We start from the raw sequence: 25,396 nt of genomic DNA on the forward strand, positions 1-25,396 counted from the left end.
ATATTTAGTCCTTATTATAATTAGTATTATTTTTATACAATATTTATTCATTTTATTTATTAATTATTATTTCAATTCATCAATTAATACAGAACAGAACATTATATTTGTATTATATCTCAATTTATATAAGTATTAGTATTAGTATTATATATTGAATCAAATTAAATTTATGAAAAGTCAAATCAACTACAGTTATCTAGACGTGGACGTGGACGTGGGTAAGCGTTGGCTAAACTACTTCTACTATTTGCTATTCTACAAGTAACAGTTAATGCCAGGTCTTTCTAAAATCTGTATAAATGACAAACACATACTAGGGATGGACGATTCTTTCAAAAGAATTAATTCTTGAATTGGTTTATCGAGAATCGATTCACTTGTTATATATTAAAAAAAAAAAAGAAAACGTAAGAAATAGTCATTCTGCGCAGCCATATCGTTCATCCCTAACAGGAACATTTATATGAGAAAATCGTTTTTTGGGTCGTGAATACTATAAGTGAAACTTTTAGACTGTTAGAATCAGGAGCGGATTAAAAATTTAAGGGGCCCTTTCCATCCTCTATTTTATGATTGATTTTTTTTTATATTTGATTGTTGGGGCTCCCAGAACACTCGGGGACCATATGCATTAATCCAATCCTGGTAAGACTGCTGAGTGCTAGTTTCCTGTACTTATTCAAGCGTATTTAACATGTGTTTTTTATGAACCTTCTTTCAATTAAACTAACAAACTGCCTGACTAACCTTTCTTTTGTGTAAGATCTGTATAAGTCTGTTGTACTGGCTTATACAGAACATGACTGTAGACTGTAAACTGTAAACTGTAGACTGTACTTATTTAAAACATGTTACAATTAGTTATATTTCACAAATAAGTTGAGTTTTCTGACTTTTGTCCGGAAATTTGATATAAATACTCCACTGTACGATGACCTTTAGTCTTCAGTGATCGTCAGCTTTCAGATCAAAGCAGTAATTAATCATTATCTCTAGTCAGTTAGTTAATTAACTGTCATTATACAATGTATATATTTTAATTATATAAATATAAATATAATTGATTGTGGTTGTAGTGTAGTATAGATAAGAAGCTTCTTTAATTATATAATTGATTATATTATATAAGAAGTACGAAGAGTTGAGTTAAATCAAGTTGAATTGAATATATTATGTATTTATTTATATAAGTCCGTCCATACCAAATCAATTCAATATATTATTATATGTATTATATATTATATATAATAATATATTGATTATTACGTATATTATATAATTATTAAAATATTTATAGATATTATTATATAATATATGTAATATTTAGTATTATATATTATACTACACTACACTACACTACACTATATTACATAAACATATACATATTAATTATATAATTAATTAAATATAATTATAAATATTTATTTTTAAAGTTAAATATAAATATAATACGTTTAATATACTACCATTCTGTACTAGAGTGTTGACATGTTGTTGTGTCTATGTCAATGTCAAGTAAACAATGTGACATCACAGGTATGCAAAACTATCCTCCTTGAAAATTGTTTAAAATCCTCGTTATACCTTTTTCTCTTGTCATTGAAGCTTCTTTTAAAGATTTTCCCTTGTGTTGTGGTCTTCTCAGCGTCCTTGTGTAACATCCAGCAAAAGTTTGCAATATTTGATGATATTTCTCTCCATGTTCTTCACTGAAATCCCCGAGATTTTCTGGTAAGAAGTCCAGGTGAGATTTTTAAGCTCATGTTGCATTCCAATTTCCTGAAATTATTTAACATGTTTTCCATTAATTGGACGTAGTCTAAACTTTTCTTATTGCCCAGAAAATTTTTAACAACTTTTTTGAAAGAAACCCATGCTTCCTTTTCTTCAAAGTGCATATAAAGTTCTTTAAGGTATGCTCGTGATATGACGAGTTCGTTCTCAACCCAAGACTCTCAAGGTCATGGCGATTACGTTTGATGGATTTTTGTCATTATTTTTCCGTTAATCAGCACCTCAAAATCTAGGAAAAACTATTATTCAATTTCAGTCAATTTTACGCATACATACCTGTGGTTCTATCGTTAACAAAAACAATCAAATATTTGGCATATCAACGGTTTGCGGTAATCGAATAATTTCTCGTAAAGCAGATTGTTTACTGATCGCCTAAATCTTACCATTCCACATCTCAGATGTCAGATCTCAGATAAGTGTTCACCGATCGAATATTAATATTTAATTTGAACTTTGTTAATGTCATTGATACTTGTTCACATTCTAGTACATAACCTCAAAATGAAATGGCGGTATATTTAAAAATGATACAGTTTACATAATGGAGTCTTATTTATATAAATAATAAAGTGCAGATGCATTATTATCATGATCATTATCATTATCACTCATGACAATCGATTGTAAATAAAATTTGAATTTAATTAAACATATCTAAATTTAATTTAATACAATAAGTACAATTTTAAATAAATATCATTTTAGACCAATCATTTTAGACGAAAAAAGTGTAAATCAAGAATTTTTTTGTACCTCGAGCTATGGGGTCAATGTTCAGGAAGGTCCATATATCAAAATCTACATCTAACTAAGTGTCGAGGTACAAAAAAATTCTTTTTGAAATACTAAAATGATTCGTCTAACATAAATATATATAAAATAAATGATATATTTATTAAAGATTATACAGTGGAGTCTTGGTAATCCATTCAGTAAACTCATTTTCGTTTCTCGGAAAAATGTCCGTCTTTTTGTTTATATACCATGTATATATGAAATATATCAAGGTATACTAAGTTAGTCCCAAGTCTGTAACGCTAAAAATATTGATGCTACCAACAAAAATTTGGTTTGGGTCTTAAAAATTAGTGAGACTCTACTGGTACTGGTACCGTATTATTAGAAATAAGTTATAAATTTTTTAAATAATAATATAACATATCTACTTACCTACCTACCTACATAAAATATCTTATGTAAAACTTTTTGATTTATTGCCAACATTTCATCAATTTTGCTGAACAAACGATCGACCTGGACTTAAACATAAATTATAAATTAATTATTTGTTAATTACTAATATTAATTATTACTATTACTATTTAATAAATGAATACATCATCATGTTATATGTTATGTGATTGTAATTTAAAGAGGTACCAGTTACAAGTGGTTCGGCTGTCACGTGACTAATCAACTTATCAACTAGGCAATTTGTATGACGTAAATGTAAGAAAATGCTTTAAAAATATCGAAAAAGCGTCAAAAATCAAAGTTTTTTTTATGTTTTCTTTTTGGAAATCGCCGTAAGGAGGTAATGTTCTTTTTTTTTGCATAAAAAAAATCTGTGATAAATGAATCATGATGAAAACTTTATTAAGCTCATTTACCGATTAATTTTTGCCCCGCAAGAGGCCTCAAAACTTTGTGATCAAGGGACTTTGAAATATCATTTAAAAAATGAACATTCGCCATACTTGCTCAAACAGCCGCACCACTTTAAAAAGTAACAAACTCAACTAGAAGCCTTCCTGCGTTTAATTCAAGTTGGTTTTGATTCCAATCCTTAAAGGCTTCAATATAATCATAGATTATATTTATAATATAAATGATATTCCATTCCATTTCTCTTTGGAAATGTTTGTTCTTAAAAATGTTAAAGTTGCGATTTCATGGTGACGCTTGACGTCAGCTTCTACCGTCAAATTTGATCACATGGTATAATTTTGATCAAAGCGCCATCTACATAAAAGGCAGTAATAGAGCTGAAAGTTTTTGAGTTTTAATTAATTGACGCTGGTATCATTATAATAAAAAACATAGTTAACTTGAAGCTTGGCGCTTGACGCTACAGTTTGACGCTCAGATTTGACGCTGCTCTTTATCTAGATGGCATTCTAGCGCCAAGGGTCACCATGAAATCGTACAAATCATCAGCATCATGTAAAACAGTGATTTAATAAAAGCCTGCATCTCGAATCCATATAACAAGGACGTGAAATTCCTATTCCGAGCTATAAACGCCCGTGACTGAATTCACGGTGTCAATCTGGCCGAAGTCTAGTCTTCGGTTGTTGCGTACTTTGTTAGGTGATTGCAATTGTTTTCAATCACTTTCAATTGAGAACTGGAACTCGTTCAGATAGGCGCCTTTTTTCCTGATATCCGCTCCACTCGAGTTTCACGTCTTTATGATATGGGTTCGTGGCCTACATATTAACATTACAGGAGGTGCACATGCACTATTCAACTGTATTGTAGTGCAACTGTAACTGTAAAAGTTGCATGTGTTGCACTATTTATATTTGTATTGAAAGTAAGTGTACAAGACAACAAGACAACAACAAACAAGTACAGTATGTTAGTTCAGTGGTTTACAATTACAACTAATAAGATAGACATCGAAATACAAAAATTGATCTGTATTATTATTTACTACCTTGATACCCGCTCGCTTTACTGCTCTTTAAAAGTAAAAAACCAACGCTTTATAGCTTTCCCCTCTCTTGATCTCACTTATCGCTCTTCCATAACACTCAAAGTGATTGTTTTACACAGCTAAAATATATGCAGTTTTCAATTTTTTTGAGTGTAAAATAGTCTCAGAAAATATGCTCATGAATTGTTTTACATTTACAATTTTAAATTTATGGTTAAAAATGATGAACATAGATGGAGCAGTAAAAATATCAGATAAAATTTAATTTTTTGAATAATTTTTGTTAAAAATATATCTTTATAAAGTATAGCTCATGTGTTATTCTGATGTATGAGCTATCTATATTGTTGTACAGTTTTATTCAAATCTTGATATTTATAATATATAAGGATTACGTAGACGTAGGTATTTACTATAATTATAAGTAGATAGATAGGTAGGTAAGTAGGTAGGTAGGTAGGTAGGTAGGTAGGTAGGTAGATAGATAGAAAGATAGATAGATAGATAGATATATTATAAATAATATTGTTGTTGTTCTTGTTCTCTTGTATTGTATTGTAATGACAATCATTATCATTAAATAATAATTAAATAATTGTAAATATATACATATTTAATTGTAATATAAATGAATTCAATGTAGTTCTAACGTTCTAGTTTTAAGATTTAATTAGCTCTAATCAATTCAAATACACACATACAAACTAGTTAGTGCCCATGAGCTTATATATACAGGATGTTCTGTTTTATTTTTGGTATTAATAATAGAACAGCCTGTATAGAGGAGACAAACCATAAAAAACTACCTGTAAACTAAATAAATTTTGTTATCATCTGTCTCTGTCTAGTGGAAACAACAGTTACCGCAACTATATCTATCAAAATAACGCTCGGTAGTATCTGTCTCTGTCAGATAACAACTATCACGCGTCTACCTATCTCTTTTATTTTTGCTGTCAGGTTTTATGTTGGGTTGTCTCCTCTATATACAGTTTGGCAAGCAGCTCGTTAGCCATTTTAAGTAAAAAGATTTTTCATGAACGTTCTTATGTAGAAAATAAAGAGAGAATGTGTACTGTGTGTGATGCGTGATGTATCGTATGTGTACAACTTCAATTGATATAAAAGTGATGAGACAGATCGCTTGTATTCATGTATACACATACGCAATACATTTCCTGAAGACTCTTTCTTTGTCTTATACATAAGAACGTCCATAAATACTCTTCTTACTTCATATATTTTAAATGGGTAACGAGATGGTTGCCAAACTTTATATAACCTCTTTGGTTAGTACACAGTTATTACCAATACCTACACTTCTATGGAGGGTAGAGGAAAGGAGAATCATCTTTGTATATGAAAGGTGTCCACGAAAAGCAGAAAATTGGAAAAACTGTTTTTTTTCTGTTTTTTAGATGGACACTTTTTTACTGAAACCCCTTTTTAAGATTACCTTCCTTACGTATACCCTCCATGCTCTATTCCAAATGATAACACGATACAATTCAATCTTTTGAAAATTTTTATTAAATATCTCAATAAAATTTAAGACAATGTTTTTTAAATTCAAATAAACCCTACTCTATTGCTCTCTTTGTCAGCAAAAGTACGAACAAAATTGAACAAAGCCCTTATTTTATCTAAGCCTACTTACGCAATATTTGAAGGCCCCCTAACAAATTGGTCTGCAACTGAACAAACTCATCTATCTTATTTAATGAATAATTAAGCTTTTATTAATTAATTAATACTTTATATATTATATTATTATTAATTTATTATTTTATTTAATTCAAATATTTATAATAATTTTCAAACAAACAACATACATACATACATACATACATTTTATTATTATTATGAATTAATTAATTAATTAATTAATTAATTTAAAATGCAATTAATTGCATTTAATAAGTATTAAATAAAAGTATAAACACAATAAAATGTTTACATTATAAAGTAGGTCTTATATAATATGTAATATTATTTATTTATTTATTAATTATTATATATTTATTTAAAAAGGTACCTGCGATCAAAATAATAAATCTGTATTATTATTATTATTATTATTATTCATTAATTATAATGTGATGTCATGTAAAATAATATAATATTATTAATTAATTACTTATGTATTCTTATTATTATTATTATTAAAATTCAATTTAATTCAATAGAAACAACAATTCATTGTATTTATATTTTACAAAAATTGATTGTATTTATTAATAATAAATTTATTATAATAAAGTAAATATTTATTATATATTGCCTTCCTATATACCTACCTACCTACCTACTTACCTACCTGCTATTATTATTACTTAAAGTTCTCGATCACAATAAACACAAAATTTTATTGCCTGTTCTAGACATAAAAAGTGAGGTCGAGTTCGTAAATGAGCAACATAGGTCTCATCTTGTAAAGCGTTATTAGGTCCGTAGGATTCATCTTGTAAACCGTTTAAACAACTTTTGTTTCAAACATTTTTTCGGAAACGTTATTGTATACTCGTGAAAGCGCATATGGTATGTATTATACGGGAATATCAGTCATACGTGTGTGACAGGTATGCATGTCTATCTATCTAAGAGTGGCTATCTCTCTTTGTTTATATGAAAAAATAAACGATTCTGTAATCAAATCTATCTATACATGGTATTTCAACAATTATCTCAGTTAATTGTTTGTTTTCACTTGTTTATTATCTTTGGTTGGAGTACATGGTGTGCTATCTATACTGAACTAAATAAAACTATCATAAATTTTTTATATAGAAGGTAGAAACCATCTTTATTATCCGAATGCTGTGCCATCTATGAATAATAAACAAAATTATCAATAATTTTGTACATCCACAGCCAACAAAATATTTACAGATGTTACCACCAATCATAAAATGAATACGATTTTTGCATTTTCCAGGTTGAAATTAGTCTAGGAAATGATTTTCATCCAAATCGGAGCCAAACATTTTACTCGATGTTTTTAATTTTCTGAGGCCATCCCCCCCTTTGAAAAAATTCGAAAAATCGAAAGAACTTTTTGCTCTCCAATTTCGCCCGAACTTAGTATAAAAGGTAATTTGGACCCAAAAAATACAAAAATCGTATTCATTTGATGATTCAATTCTTAGTTTTTGATGGTTTTAAAATTATCATCGTTATTACTTCAGAAGCTCGAGTGCTTTATTAAAAAACATTTGCCCAACAAAAGAATAACATAACAATGAGATACTTACGAAATAAGCATAGAGATTATACCATAGAGACGTATAGACATAGGAAACGCAATAAGTGAATTCTTGACCGCTGTGAGAGAAGAAGGACGTGACGGAACTTGTAGATGTATAAGAGACACGAACGCACCTATATGTACCTACCTTATGTATCTTTCTCTACTGCAACTAATGGTTTAAGCGGCGACTTTGCAGCTAGATGGTACTATCTTTATGGAAATAAAAAGAGATTGTGGTAGTGATTAGTGAGTGCTTCACTTCTTCTAGAGTAGGATATACTCGGCGAGGATAATCCGAAAGAATGTGGATGGCGGATGAAAGGTTATAAATTATAATTAAGTGCTAAATTTTGCGCACTTAGCATGAACACTAAGTAGTGTATTAGCATTATTAAATAGGAATAGTAGTAACAATAAGTAGCTGCTAGCAAAGTATCAAACAAAGTATGAACAAATTTAATTGTAGTATATTATACATAGAATGATTATATATAACTTCTTTGATATTATATTACAGTACAGAAGTTAGTACTGACTTGATTTATCAAGTACTTACTGCTACCTTACAAAGTGACTGGCGTTGTGTGTGTATGTGTGTGTGTGTGTGTGTGTATGTGCACTAAACTATAATTATAACTGTTATATTATATTTATATTATATTTACATTACATACAAATCAGAGGATGTATATAATATAATGTATTCATTTATATTAGATAAATATAATGGTACAAACTCACTTACTCACCTATAATTAAATGAATATTGAAGTTTTTATTATCTGTGTTTATTATTAATTAATTAAATATAATATAATGTAATATATATAATATAAAATTAAATAAAATTAGTAATTAAGATATATATTTTTATAATATTCTACAACTATTTAGTAAATAATAATAAATACAAATACAAATTAATTAGAAGATTATATATGTAGATACTATGTACCTACTAAAGTATTTATTATTGTAACTTATTTATTATAGATATGTAATATGTATATAGTACAATGAAACTAAATAACTGAAAGGAAAAAATTAATGCATCTTTGAAATTTTATTTATTAGTTGTTTATTAAGGTGTAAACACTTCGTAAAAAAAAGTTCCACCTCTCAGGAACATATCTGCTTTTTTGGGTTAATCAGTTTTTTACAAATTACTAAAATATTTTTCTTTCCTCTCATAAACACTATGTTCCTCTTATATTTTAAATATTAAAATTGCCATCCAATTTCTATCAATAAAAATAAATATTATACTCACTAATCAAGAAAGGAAAAAATCAATCACTTCAGTTTATCTGCACGGAACGTCCAATGTTATAGCGGTTGTGGAAATTTTATTTGCATGTAAGTTTTTTTGCCACTCTAAATGAGGATTTTTGAAAATTTAGCTCAAGGTTTTGAAAAGGGGGATGAAATTTTTTGGATACATTAAATAAAATAGATCAATTGAAAAACTATATTACCGATTTTAAAAGTTTCTTGTATTACTATTTTCAAAAAATTTATTCTTCAAGGGGGTGAAAGTTTATATGAAACTTTGTCATTATTGAGGTTAGAAATGTAAAACTTAATATATGAGCTCATGGTTTGAGACCAAAGTTTATTTTACTTTTTTCATAAAAATTCATTCTTTAAGAGGATCCATATAATTCGGTAATCAATATAAAATAACTTCGTAATTTTGGTGGTGCAAAGGAGATTATAGTTTGTATGAAAATTCGTCATTTTTGAATTAACTACTTAACCGATTTTAAAAATTATTTCACTTGTAGAAAGTTACAATATCAGTGAGTATTATGGGAAAAATTTCATTTTCAAAATTTTCAGATCCATAAAATTGTAAACAAAAATAGAGGATAAGTGAGGGCAAGGGAAGTGAGGGCTATTACGCGGTAATCTTTATTTTTAAAGTAGAAATTGCTCAGCAAAGCGGGCGGGTATCTGCTAGTTAATTAATAAATATAATATTTAGATATATTTTATTTAAAATAAACTATAATTATATAAATTATCAAGTATCAACTATCAACTATAAATATAACTAGAATAAAGCATGAATAAAGCATCAATAACATTCAAATTTAAAAGCTTTGTTTTGTTAGATATAATTTAAGTTTTTATTGAATCTGTTTATTAATATGTATTAATAAAAAATATAATATAATATGTATGTATATAATATGTAAGTAAGTATGTATGCGCATGTGTGTGTTAAAATGTATATAAATTAAGTTAAGTATGTAGTTGGTAGGTAGGTAGGTAGTTATTTAGGTAATATTATGTATTTGGTTCTTTATTTATTTTTTATTTAAATCTTTTAAATTTAAAAGCAGCATATTTAACTTTAATAAATATGATTATGAACATTAATTAATTAAACATATTACATCATTACATTACATTACATTACATTACATTTATTAAAACTAAAGTACATTTATAATTAAATTGTATTTGTAAGTAAGTAAGTAAGTAAGTATTGTAATTGTAAATATTATTAACTTTATTTAATTTAATTTTAAAATAGATATCATTGCAACAACCAGTGAAGTAGTTATGATCAGTGGTGATTCGATGTTTACCATTGGAGCACCTCCTAAAAACAAATAAATACTTTCATTATTATTCAATTCTTAAGGTAGTACGACCGCTAAAACAAGCATAGACGTGGGCTTCAAATTATTTGTACCTTATTTTAACTTATACGGATTTACACGAAAAAAGAATAAAATTGTTCGATATCTGCCTTGTTTTTCGAAATATCGAAAGATTAATAGTAAAAAAATTTACATTTTTCGATATTTCTAGGCTAGCCACCTGAACGTTTCTCTATAATCTCAGTAAGCACCTAATATGGTATGTATTTGATAAAATGACCATGAGTAAGTAGTAGGTGAACAGGTGATGTGATAAATGATGGATGGTAGGTAGGTAGGTAGGTAGGTAAGAAGGTAGGTTGTAGGTTAGACAACGTTATTATCACATTTAAATCTCTTCATTTAAATGCCAAGCAACATTACATAATATATATATATATATACTGATGATTTGTGGTTCAACTCATACAAATAATCATTTCCGTTCAATTCTTTAATACAGTGCAACCTTAATATAACGAATTCTTCAAACAAATTTTTCGTAGTACCCTTGAATTGTCCATAGGAGTAAAAAAAATGTAATAATAAAATACTTTTTAAGTGTTTATGGAGGAAGCGATGGGAAAATCAGGACGCTCCAACCTTACCATACACTGTCATCCAAACTAAGCTTGCATGCAAAATTCAGCTCAATCGGAAACCTGGAAGTGGATCAAATTTGACTTGCAAGATTTGATTACAGACAGACAACGGGACAGGTGAAACTAAATAAAAGCTTGTAAAACAACTTTGACAGCAACCTAACCTCAATATAATAAACCTCTCTTTAACGAATTACTTGATATAACGAATATTTACTGGTTTGCTTCAGATTTGTTATATCAAGACTGCACTGTATATATTATATGTATTATTATATAAGTATTAAGTATTATATATTTTATATAGGTTAGGTAGGTAGGTAGGTAGGTAGGTAAATAGATAGGTATTTATAATAGATATTAAATGAATTTAATACTATAACTACACACTAGCAAAGTTAGAGGTAGTAGATGTAGGCCATAGGTAGGTAGTTGATAGTAGCAAGTAGGTATCTACTATAATGAACTTATTTATTATTTAGTGGATTGCCAACTGATCAACTATTAACGATATTTTAAATATTAATCATGTTTTTGTATTAGCCTCACTCAAATTATACTATTATACAGGTCCGTGGGTGAAAATGATCCAAGGACCAAGGGTGGTCATAGTCAATTAAAACAAGAGACTCTTTTTTCGAGTAAGATAACATTTAATTAAGCACAAAAAATGTCCACGGTTCTCAAGACTATAAATCCAGATACCAGTGTTTGTGCCCCCCCCCCCCCAAATTCCATTCTAGACCAACGCCTGTGTTCAGGTAAATTAAAGGTTAAAATATTTGTAATTTTAAATTAAAAATAAGTTTTATTGTATTGCATTGTATCTTCGATATTTTTACTTGTACGTACAATTCATATTTTTTCTAGAATTAAATTGAATGCTTTAAAATGATTCTAGTGGCAACGGAATCCTAAGTTTTTGTATTGTTTACTATTACTAGCCGCATTTATTTAGATTTAGTGAAGTTTTACATATTACACACCAAAGACGAACAATCATTTCACCTTTAGAAAAAAAAAAAAAACAAGAAAAATGTTGGCAAGCCAACAGCTACCCGCTTCCTCCTCCAGCACGTTTGGAGCTACTTTATTACAACAGTAGTAAGTAGGTGGTAGGTGGTAGGTGGTAGGTAGCAGGTAATAGTTTAGGTGGTAGGTAGTGGATATACCCAATAAAACCTCGTTCCTTAATCACATATCAAACATGAGCAGCTGCTTAAACATGCAATATTGTATTCGTAGTCGTAGTCGAATCTGTTCGAAATGTAAATGTTAATGTTAACTTAAAGGCATGTTATGCGTACTGTGTTTAATACACGCTATGCTACGCTACGAAAGGTGCTACTCTACACACTACAAAATTACACTGTTGTTATATCAACAAACTAGTTTTTAAGGTTTTCACCATCAACCACGGATCCAGCTTTCAAAAAAGGTAATGAGCACCGATGAACTCGTTTATGAGCTATATAGTACATTTTGTACCAACCCTCACCAAGATTTTTTACCGACAGAGTATTTGTAAAATAATAAAACTGTAAAATGTTAGCTAGTTCACTCAAAATAATTACAAAAGTAAATGTGCGTTTGTTTACACATCTCAGTGACACATTTAGACTCTAAACTACTGAACCAATTTTGATGAAATTTGTACAACTTCAAATTAAATTAAACGTTCTTTAAATTTAGGTTCTTTTCTTAAATAACAAATTCAAGCTTTGATAAAGATACTGAAGCTAAATACTGAACAGTCACAAGAATAGTCACTTTGTTACTTGATTGCATTTATCAATTAACTTTAATCTAGCTAATAATTTAATTGAAGTCATTTAACTTAAATCAATAGATATTCATTAGTTATAAATAATTATTAAGCATAATTATTCAGCAATTATATATGTAACAACATATATAATAACTATGAAAATGGTATTAAGTAATGGTTGTATTTGTGGTAATAATATTTACTTTATATATTTTTATTTACTTATATTCAATAATACATATTAAATAATATTAATTATTGAATTAAAATAAATAAATAATTATAAATATGTTCTATATTTATAATTAAGTATATTATCGATTACAAACAAGGTCTAACTAAAAGTATTAATAAGTACTTAACATACATATAATTAACAATACATCAAGCAATTCATTACTAATTTATTCATTAAGGTGTTGTATTATGTAATTCTTATTCTTATACTTAGTAGTTATTATAAATATGGATTTTTAATTTTATTCATTTTTGGTACTGATATTGTACTGACTGATTCTGTACTCAGTATTAACACTTATCATAACCAGTGATCACAACCGGTATGAGAAGTGAAGAACTTATCGTATTAGTAGCGTAAAATTATCGTACATAAAATAAAATAGAATTATCGTACTTTTCAAAATATTTTTACGAGTGAAAGTGAACTATCGTACAACATCCGTTGGCATGAAATTATTGTAAATGGACGATAATGAAGGATTTAAATGTATAAACAAAGAAAATAGCACTTGGTGACGTCAAAGCTTGTAATAAATATCAGCAATTTCGGAAACGACTCCAACGATTTTCATGAATATTAGTATGCAGGGGTTTTTTGGGACAAAAACTCGATTTAGCTTGGTTTCATTTTTAGAAAATATCGGTTTATCCGTGTTTTCAGGAAAAACAGAAACTGCCTCTTACTGCCATCTATTAGCGAGTAGTAATTCTATTATTTATTTAAATTGGGAGAAACTTCTTTACTGACACTGAAACATTAAAGATAGGTTTCAGTTCATTCTTGGAAACGGCTCTAATGATTTTTATGACATTTAGTATGTAAGGGATTTCGGGGATGAAAAATCAATCTCGCTAGGTTTTATTTAAAATAAATAAGGAGCAAAGCTCGATCATCCAGGTAATAATTAATTAAAGCATGACATATATATAATATATAAATACAATGAATGTGACGAAGATAAAGGAATTGCAGAACAATTTTATAGTATCCTATCTTTTATATTACTTATTGTAAAATAATATATGTATGTACCTACTTATTTTATTACCTACCTACCTACCTACCTACCTCACTAAACTAATTTCATTTTTACATATTTGTATTGTATTATACATGTATTATTTATACCTAGTTATGTTATTAAGTGCTGACTTGTTTGATTCGATTGTAAAACAAAATTTACAAATTGAAATCAACTCATAAATCACTTGAAATATTATGTAGTTTTATGATTGTTATTGTTATTGTTATTGTATTGTTATTGTTCAAATATTCACTTGTTTATTTTGTACAATACATGTAATGTGTGCATTCTTTTAAAATAATCATCATATTTTAAGTAGGTAGGTAGGTAGGTAAGAACTAAGTAGGTAGGTAAGAAGGTAGAAAAGTACCCTACCATACTAATTCAATTCAATTGAATATTATAAATCTAGTAGCACACACCATCACATACTATTTTATTTGTTTATTTGTTTGTTTAAATTTTATTTTTTTAAATAAATAGTTAAAAGTGTATGTATGTAAATATATATATATATAGGTTGTAGATTCAGTATCGATTCAAACCAAATACAACTATATATAATATATTTTAAATAAAGTAAATGTATAGGTGAGTTGTATTTTGTATTTGCACGCGATTCTTATGTTCTTTAGTGACCACTTGTATAAAATACAAATAACACAACATAAAATAATATAATATAATATAATATAAAATAATATAATATACTATGTTTGTTTTTATACCATTTATATATGAATTATATCATAGTATATTAAGTTCAGTCCCAAGTTTGTAACTAGAGTTAAAACTATTGATGCTACGGCACAATATCTTTTTAGGACCCCTCTCCTCCCAATCAAAAACCATATAATATTATATGTAAAATTTACTAAAAAAATAATAAATAAATAAAGTCATAGGTTCAAGCTAGGCTTTAAATTTGAGACAAAAATGTAGTTGAGAAATCAGGACTAGATTTTGACTTGTATATGATCGAAAAGAATCAAGTTCAAAAGATACCTATTATTTATCTCTAGCCAATTCTTTGGGCATTTTGCGGCGTCTATATGCAATTTTGTCTTTTATTTTAACAATTCCCAATGAAATCGGTTTAACTAATTGTTATAATCCAATAATTTACATTTACTTTACCAATTACATGTAAACATTTGAAAAATAATCATATTTAAATTACTTTTCATGCAAAGAATATCTTCAAAAGGAACAATTTTTGGTGGAAACGCAATTAAATTATGTATACTATTAACTCTTTATATGTGAATTTAACTTATTTGCGCTCCCACCATATTTCACTTCAGCATTCAGAGACAGTTGTTCTTACACGTATTTTTGTATCAATTGTATTGTTTTTTTTGGGAACCATTTGGCGCTCTTTGTGAGATACGCCCGGGGCATGATGACCCTCCTAGCTTCAACTAGTGACCTTGTGAAACATTCTCGAAAAACGAAATAAAACTTCTACAAAATATGTTGGTTTTTTAAACTTTTCTAATTTATAATAAAAAAATATTGCCAGTACTGATATTCAACACTTTCTATACATGGTATTTTAACAATGAACTCAGTCAATTGTTTGTTTTCACTTGTTTATTTTAATGTGTACTTTAACACACTTTTCAGCAATCATTCATCAATAATCAATAATCATTCTATAATTAATACATTTTATATAATATTCATCATCTCCTGGGAAGAAGAAGGCCTACCTTATTTTTATAATCTGTATATATGAAATATATATCAAGGTATACTAAACTTAGTCCCAAGTTTGTAACACTTAAAAATATCTAGGATACGAACGAAATTTTGGTATAAGAGGTTCATAAGATCATCTAATTAGTCTATTTACGGTTGTCTGTCCAATTGTGTATCCGTCTTTCTGTCAACACGATAATTAAAAATCAAAAAGAGATTTCTAGCTAAAATTTTTAAAGCGTGCTAAGGACGTAAAAAATGACTTTGAGCTCGTAAATGAACAATATAAATCAATTGGGTCTTTGGTCAAATAGGTCCTACGGACTCATCATGTCAACCGTTCAAGATAGAACAAAAGTTTAAATGTAAAAATGTTTCTTTGACATACTGAACATACGCATCGCTTGGTTTAAAATGTCCGTAGATTGACTAATAGAAAATATTTTTGTACTTTAAGGTACTATTTAAAAGGCATGAGTCTATATTTTAATGTTATGCCCATAAAAATATGTTTTATGCAATAGCAACGAAGCTTGTACGATTTTAATTATTAAGCTTTATCATTTTTCCGACCCGCTATTAGTTTATAAGGCGAAAGCAAGCCATTAGTGTAAGAAAACTTCACATAATTTACTCACCACTACACATGTTTCCAATTTCCACAGCACCTTCAGCACATTTGCAAACTTTTGAAGAGGTACCACCATTATTTCCATTATTTCCATTATTACCATTCGTAGCATTATTGATCATACATGACCCGCCTTCTAAACATTCACTGTCTGAGTTGCAAGAGTGGCCCACTCCTAAAATTCGATAACAATTTATTAAAATGACAATAAACAGATTTAATTGTTTAAAGATTATATACTACTAGGTGTTATATTCTTAGTTTGAGTTATTAAAAAAATTATGTCACCGTAATATTTAATTTCTGGCAGATTGTAAACTAACTAGTAAAATTGTGAATTTGACTGCCGAAAAAAAAGGGTAAAAACCACGCGTTCTAACTCTACCTGAATTTTAGAATTTTCTAATTAAAAGTTTCTCTCTATACAGATACAGATAGCTGATTGCTGTTACCACTTAAAAGATTATTTCCCCAAAACCATCGTTTGTTGAGTACAGACTAACAGTACACTGAAAAAAAATTCTTAATGTCAACCGATATGAGGTTGTCTCAACCTCATCGCGAGATCAATTATGGCGAATGGGGCCACAAATGTGATACAACTATCGTGCGGGGTTGAGTGTTGAAGTTGACACAAACGCATTAGTTGTTTGTATGAAAGTAAGTAATATATTGTCTAAGAAATTTCAAATATTGTTATTTTGAAATGCAACCTAGTTTTAAACAATCTTTTTTTGATTAGATTTACCACTTATAAACCTTACCAAAATAAGTTACCTTACCAAAATATATTTCTATAATTCTAGCTTTAAATTTGTGTAGGTATTTAATGGATAATCACATTTTTTCTTCTCAACATATGTTTACATACATTCGCTTATCATAAAAAACCACATCCTATTTCCGCTCTAACAAATCTTAGCATGTTAGTTTAAAAATATTTAATCATAATTATTAAATAATCTTTTATTAATGCTGTACCAAAAAAAACTCGGCAGCTTTTTTACCCCCTCAAAAAATTAACTGCGGACTTGGGTCGGCACTTTCAATGACCTCTTATTTTATCGCTCAACTGAACCACTCACCTTCTGGCCCACATCTTCAATACTCTAAAAGTCTAGTTTTTCCCGATGCGATTTAACAAATAGTTTGGTAAAAAAGTTGTTTTTTTTCTTTATGGCGAGTTATAAAGGGAATTGTCACAGAACTGTCACAGGACTCCTACTTTTCCCTTTACCTATTTTAAATTTTAATTATATTTAAATGTCTCCGAAAAATTTAATTCTGATGGCACTTTTACGAGAAGGTTCGTTCAATATTCAGAAATTGATCATTCCTAGACTTCAAAAGTAAACAGTAGATAGGTTCTAGTAATTAATAATAATTAATGAGTGATTTTTTTTTTATTTGTTAGATAGAAATAATTTGATTCTACTTAAATATTTTCAATTAAGGTGGTGTATGACTGTATGAGTAATCTAATTGTAGATAATGAATGGTACCTAATTATACAAATTAAATGAGCTAAGTAGTTATTGAATTAGATAGGTAGGTATTATAGGTAATAAAGTAGAATTTTACCTTTTTTTTTAAAACGTTTTAAAGTGCAAAATGTAAATGGAAGGCAAAGTGATAATCAGACCACAGCCACTTTTGTCATTTAAAAGTCAACAATCAACTCAAATCTTCAACGACAAACTCAGCATAATATTTTTGTCATCGAATAACTGAATTGAATTGAAAATTAAAAAAAAAAAAACAGTGCGAGTTTGGTAAAGCGATTAGATAATCAAGCGAAACACAATAATTAGCAAATGAAACGGCATGAAAATGATCAAGTTATGGTGCAATGATAATCCAAGCAATCCTCAATTGTACCTTTTATTTTAGCCTGACATTGACCGTTTTGCGGGGCTTTGTTGTCACCACAAAGACATCTCATTTTTTTATCCAAGGGATCTGGAACACAACTTGTGTCTTGTATTCCAGCACATTCTGATTCCATGGTACAGTCCTTGCCACGTGCTAATTAAATACAAAATTAAAAATAGATTATAATTTTAACTGAGCTGATTCTAACAATGAATTGATGCTTTTTAAATTAAATTTAGTTAAATAAATTTTTACGAACCAGTTGGTGTTGGAATAGGTTGATTTTGATTACTTGGCGATTTACCAAAAGTTGTTAAACTTTGTACTGAATTGAGTGAAACCATGAAGATAAGAAAAGCACAAATATTTATCGTATAAAACATTTTTAATTTTATTTGATTTTGAACAAATTCAACTTTAAAATTTAGAACGTTATGTTACAGTTACAGTTACAGTAAGTACAGTTACAATACTTTGTTTTATTACTTACAGTACAGTACAGTATAGTAATATTACGTTACGTTACGTTACGTTATGTTATTTGACTTTCAAGTAGCTTTGCAAAGTAACAAACACAGCACAACACAATACACCAATGAAGTGAAATGAATTACTTAAACTTTCTTATAGTCAAAGAATTGTTTAATTTAGTTTTATACTAAATAATAATATACATCGGTAGGTAGGTAGGTAGGTAGGTAGATAGGTAGGTAGGTAGGTAAAGGTAGGTAAGCAGTATATGTAGTATTATAGTATTATAGTAGTATAGTAAGAAATACTAGCACTAGCAGTATATCTACACAAGTACATTAACATATACTTTGATAGTATGGTTAAAGTTAGTATAAAGTATAGTAAAGAAGGCACGAATGTAAGCTTTCTTATGTTTTCTTATTCTTTCTAAAGCACACCACACGAACGCTTAACATTTACAAGTGATTGACTGGCTAACGGACTATTCTATGAATAATGAATAGTAACTGGACTGACTTGTTCAACGTCTAAATCTGAATATTAGTTATACTAATACTTATACAAAAATACTAATTATGTGTTTTTTGCTTTTACTTATACAGTAGAGTTTTACTAATCCGAACACTGAGTAGTCCTAGTCCTAGTTCTCAGGGCCCGATCTCTCGAGTTATCGAATATTTCGATAACTCGAAGCTCGATAAATAAATTTAATCGACGAAAAATATAAGTTTCAAAGGGATACATCTTATACCGGCATCGAATTCGATCTAAGTTTTCAGGTTCAATTAAAAGGTCACTCTGGTTCATAACTGATAAATATTAAAGGAACGATTTAAATTAGAAAGTTGTTCTTTATCTATACACAAACATTAATTGCTTGAAACATACTTTGTAAAGCGAGTAGTTTAGACAAAATTTGATAGCAAAAATCTAGCTTTTTGTGCGTTTGTTCATACAATTTGAACTAAATTGATATTTCTAGAAAACAAAACCATTTTTATTCGATTTAAAATTTTTTTTCGAAGAATATCTAGATTTCCCAGAAACAAATCCAGTATTCCAGTGCAAGGTTCAAGGTGCTTCTGGTTTATGAATTTAGAGAGTAAAGTTGATTTTATAGATTAGTGAGACTCTACTGCTATTGTAGCTACTGTAGCCACTGTACTTGTTACCAATAGCAATGAACAGTGAATAACAAGCGAACCAATAACGATAGTCGTAGAAACGAAGCATTGAAATTAGAAAATTTGAACAGTAAGGCGGATTAAAATGCGATTCAGGAAATTTTGTGATCTAAATTGATTTATAAGAAATTAAAAATATGTAATTTATATAAATAATATGCATTTATGATTGCATTTTAAATTAAAGTTGATTCCAAACTTGTTAACTTGTTACTCGGGAGTTTTTGGGGTCGCTGAACACGAATACCGCGACAGAATCGGACACCAGGTACTTGGTGCCGGGTGTAATGAAGGAAACCGAGGTAACCTGGCCACCTGGATCAATTCTGTGCCTCTTCTTCACAATATTCGTGTTCAGCTACCCCAAAAACCTCCGAGTAACAAGTTTGGAATGATTTTCATCACTATTAACCGAATTGTGATTTTAGTATATTTACGTTTAATTTAAAATACAATTATTTATGCAAATTGCATATTTTTAATTTCCTACAAACCAATTTAGGTCACATAATTTCCAGATTATCTAACGAATCGAATGCTGAAAACCACATTAAAATTTTTCTGACTTTGACTGATTTTTAGTGTTTGGTTTCCGCGACTATAACTAATACGAACCGATTCGTGTTGTCCGTCCGCTACTTTTCTTGAATTTATTCCTCATGCAAACTATTTAAATTAGGACTAGGAGTTTAGTGAGGTCAAAATTTAAACAACTACATATACACATATTATATGTTACTATAAATAATTATGTTCTTTTGATGGTGATAAAGGTGTAATATAGTGTAAGTGTACCTCTATCTAAGTAGGTACATAACATAACATAACATATAAATACTAAGTAAAAGATATTGAATGTAGTAAATACAAGTATAGTATGTAATGTATTATATCTGACTAGTATGCTAATACTAGTGTTTTTACTATCAACACAATACACAGAACATGGTACAATACTAATTACACCTACATCTACACCTCAACCATCACAAAAAGAACATATAAGCTTGCTAACTTATACTTTATACTTTCAGTTTTTACTATAAAAAGAATAATATAGTAATAAGTATTCATATGCATTCATCGATCATGCCAAAGCTTTTGATTCAATATTCCAAGCTCTACATATGTAATATGCCAAAAAAAGACACTAGTAGAATGAAACTAGATAAAACTGGTCCCGAAATAGATATCATTTTAAGATAGAATAGAGGTTTAAGACAAGGGGACCCCTTTTCTCAGACATTATTTATAACTGTTCTACAAAATATTATGAAACAACTAAATTGGTCAAAAAAGGTATAAATGTTACAGTAAGTTACATTAGCAACCTACGTTTTATTCTTAGAAACAGTATCACAACTTGAAGAAATGATAAAAGAACTTAACTATGTCAGTCGCAATAGTAGAATTCGAATATCGAACAAACTCAACTCAAAGACCCAAATTTTAGGGAGAATCGACATGACAGTTGGAATATGTCCATGAATACATATATTTAGGCAAACAAATATACTTCTCAAAATCAAGAAACCGTGACGAAATAAAGAGACGTATTAAAAAGACATGGAACATATTCTGGAGCCACATACAAGTTTATTGGATCTACCTTTAAGATTAAAAAGGAAACTCCTAAACTCATGTCTTATCTTGCCTCGCATATGCAAGTCAAATCTGGATCTATAAAACGCATACGAAGAAAAAATGAAAGAAATAGAATTGGGCGTCAGAGTAAAAAGATATGGACAAGCAAAATTATTACATGGTCTGACCTCCCTGAAAAAAGAAAAAGAGGTCGCCCTCTGGAAAGATAGAAGGACGAACTTATAAAATTCGCAAAGAACGGTTGGATGAAAACAGCCCAAGATAGGAAAAAGTGGAGAGAGATGGAGAAGGCCTGTACCCACTCTGTATATCTGTGCCTGTGTCTATCACTATCTTTATATAAATATCGTTATCGTTATACTTTATATTCTGTATACTGTACGTCTGTTTGTCACTCAATTTGTATTTAATTGGATCTCTGCATGCTAAAAGCAGACAAACCAACGCTCGGACAGTACGAGCTTCTCTAAATTGGGACAATTCATTTGAAATCTAAAAAAAAATTACCTGACACTGCAATTCATTGATTGCATTGAACAGCGAGCACTGCATTGCACTAGATATTTATTAGAAAACATAACAAGTTAATTTTTGTTATTGAAATGTTTCAATAATAAGCATTTGACATGATATCAGACAATCGACATCAGACATCAAACTTCGACATCACTCATCAATACAAAGTTCAGATAACATAAATATCTTCTCTATTGGCTGAGTAATACTACATATGTCATATACATAATGCATTTAGTCATGAATAATGATATTTGATGTGGATCGATTTAATAATCTGTTGTACTGTATCTATGACTACTGGTAGGTAGGTAGGTAGGTGGGTAGGTGGAAGGTAATTGATTTAACTACTCCAGAAGCTACAACTGCATCTGTCCGTATATAAGTCATACTATCTATCTTGGGGAAGCCCAATTACTATAATAACACTGGTCATATTACTATTAATTTTAGTGTCTTAAGTCTACCGCTGTACCAACTGCGCTACCGAGGGCTATTATACGTAAAAAAATATCCTATATATTATAAAAATGATCAACAAATTTATTTCAAACTCTCTGTAAATTAGTAACAACAATCTTTATGTAGTTGACTCAACCTCACATTGACTAGACGTGACAGGTATGTGTTCGTTATAACCAAATCCTATATTTAAAGCAAACGATATGTTTTTTAATTTGCCAATTTGCTTTAATTACACGTATATGTATTCCAACTAAGTACAATTTTAATTTCCATTAATAAAATGAATGACTTTAAACTTAAAATCAATCTTTCATAGAAGTAATGATTTTGTTTATTTGATTTCGATGATTTTGTATCAATGAATTCATATTTTAAATTCAATACTTTTCTATTGTAAATACAAATATTTAGCTGTACTTGTTCCAATCATTAATAAATTGTTTAAAAGTTTTTTTACTTGATTTCAATATGAAACGACCAACTTTGGGATGAAGTTGTCATTATTTTAATTTTTTCAGTGTACTTGTGTATGTGCTTAGGTTGGTTAAGAATCATTTTTATTCAATAAATCAAGTATTATTTTGATTAAACAATTTTACAATCAACAATAAACAATAGGTAGATTTAGGTACGTTACTACAACCACTAAGTACAACATTTATTATTGAGGGTGGCTTCAACTTTTTTTACCGATCGAGATTATTGTTTTTGATAAGTATACTGTATACTGTACAGTATACAGTGAACAGTGTACAGTATACAGTATTATTATGCATTCATTAACTAACAGGCCAACTAACAAACCTCCTACTCCCCAACCCCAAACTCTTTCTCTTCTAACCCAATCTTGTGTCCTTCCATACATATACATAAAGGTAAAGTATATGCCGCAATATTAGCACGTCTTGGTGGTCAGTTATAAAAACATAACGCGTCAACCGATGATTTCTTCACTGTTAAGAAACGGCGGTCGATGGTCAAACACATTGGCACGCCACTTTGTCGATGGTTTGCTGTTCTGTTCTCTATTGCGTAATACTGGCCGTGTAAGTTGTAAGTTAGTCTGTCTGTCTGTCTGTGTATAACGTCCACCGTTTATGTTCGCGTCCTGTTGTGATGTGGTAGTGATTTACGGTTATGCTAATGACGTCACATTAAACAAAGATAGATAGATAACTACCTTGATGTAAAAGGTTAGTACAAAATAATATATAACGGAAATTTAGAATACAATCAATTATTTGAACATAACATTTACGTTAGTGACGTGTGACGTCATTATTTATTAATTTCATTTTAAAGGCTACCTACCCAAACTCTACCTACTACATTAATTATAAATTTTTAAATAGAGACCTTATTTAACTAAATTTATTTACACGACTAAAAACTCTCAATGTTCTATGTTCTGTGTAATGTGTAGATCAGATGACTCCTAGCCGTAAGATCTAGATCCTAACGCTCTTAGATTGTAGACCACAAGCTTTATACTATGCGTAATACTAACCAAAACGGACATAGCCACACGGATCGCACACTATACATTACATACGAAACAAACCACGTAAAATGTAGTTACTTGCCAATAAATGTCAGGCAACGTCATATTTTGCAGTTTATGTTTGTTTTTCCTGAAAACACGGATAAACCGACGTTTTCTAAAAATGAAACCTAACTAGATCGATTTTTGTCCCCAAAAGCTCCCTGCATACTAAATTTTATGAAAATCGTTGGAGCCGTTTCCGAGATTCCAAATATATACATACAAGAATTGCTCGTTTAAATATATCAGATAAACAAGGAAGTAAGTACTATCTAACTGATAAGCGGACAGCCTACATTTCTATCAGTACTCTCAACACCCAGTAAAAAAAAGCTTTTATATGAATAAATATATAATTTGATTGATTCCTATCTATAAAGTTTTTAGTTAGAGAATTCCTTATTAACTTAATGTTACTTTACAGTTAATCAAACCAACGAAGACATTTGATAGATTTTTATCGACTGCTTATTGCTCGCATTAAGTGTGTTGGACTGTGAAGTCTTATTGGTGTATAAACAAACATTCATAAGGAGTAATTGTATAATAAGTTCGTAGTATAGAACTTGATAGCTTCATAAAATATATTATAAATAATTAGTCATAAGTACCTATTATTTTAAATTACTTTTTTTTTCTTCATTACATAAGCGATTAAATTTTGATATTTGAATAAAGATTATTATATTTTATAAAGATTATTTACTTAGTAGTAGCTTATATATAAGACTTATTAGACTAAACTAGACAAGACTAAATTAAGTTTTAATTATCATTAATATATTAAAATGGGTTTAGAGTAATATAATATAATATAATATAATATAATATAATATAATAAAATATCTTTAATTATTTATTTATTTCATATTATAATACAAAGTTTTCAACTATCAATAATCGCACCTCGGTTAGACCTCATTGGTTACGATATCGCCACTGTGAAAAGCTCTCCTTCTAAATGAATAACAGTTTAATGTTAATTTTCATTGATTAATGATTAATGTAGGAAAGTATTTGTAAAAAGATTGTAAAGTCTTGAATCAAATAAAAATTTATTTATTTTTATTATAATACAACAACAGCTACATCTATTAGCAAAAACAAAATAAAATTAAATAGCTACCTACTATAACTTTAATATGTGCTGTAAAAGTAACGAGAAATTGACTGTCCGTATGTTTTCGTTATCGTTACTAAACTAATCGGTACCCGTTACAATCGTAACGTTACGTTACTCGTTATAGTGTTTCAATACACGGTACTAGATGGCATACCCGTTACTCAGTATTCGGTACACACGTTTTGGTACTGCTATAATACATTGCCCATACTTAAAATGTGTAGATACTTACTGTAATAAAGCTTTATTAAAATTATATGAACTGTAGGTATATAAATACCTGTAGAGATGCA

At 28.9% G+C, this 25,396-nt stretch overlaps 1 protein-coding gene and 1 pseudogene across 1 annotated transcript; both read right to left on the reverse strand.

Moving 5' to 3' along the window:
* Positions 1-10,199: 10,199 nt before the first annotated feature.
* LOC123302564 lies at positions 10,200-18,802 on the reverse strand. Its single transcript, XM_044885534.1, has 4 exons — positions 18,453-18,802; positions 18,200-18,346; positions 16,329-16,496; positions 10,200-10,314 (listed from the first exon to the last, which is right to left on the reverse strand). The coding sequence occupies exons 1-4, from the start codon at positions 18,574-18,576 to the stop codon at positions 10,226-10,228; spliced, it is 528 nt and encodes a 175-aa protein (XP_044741469.1). The 5' UTR covers positions 18,577-18,802; the 3' UTR covers positions 10,200-10,225.
* Positions 18,803-24,813: 6,011 nt separating this feature from the next.
* On the reverse strand, positions 24,814-24,931 carry LOC123303157 (annotated as a pseudogene).
* Positions 24,932-25,396: the final 465 nt, after the last annotated feature.

This window comes from Chrysoperla carnea, chromosome X, assembly GCF_905475395.1.
Source record: "Chrysoperla carnea chromosome X, inChrCarn1.1, whole genome shotgun sequence".
In the NCBI taxonomy this organism is placed as follows: Eukaryota; Metazoa; Arthropoda; class Insecta; order Neuroptera; family Chrysopidae; genus Chrysoperla; species Chrysoperla carnea.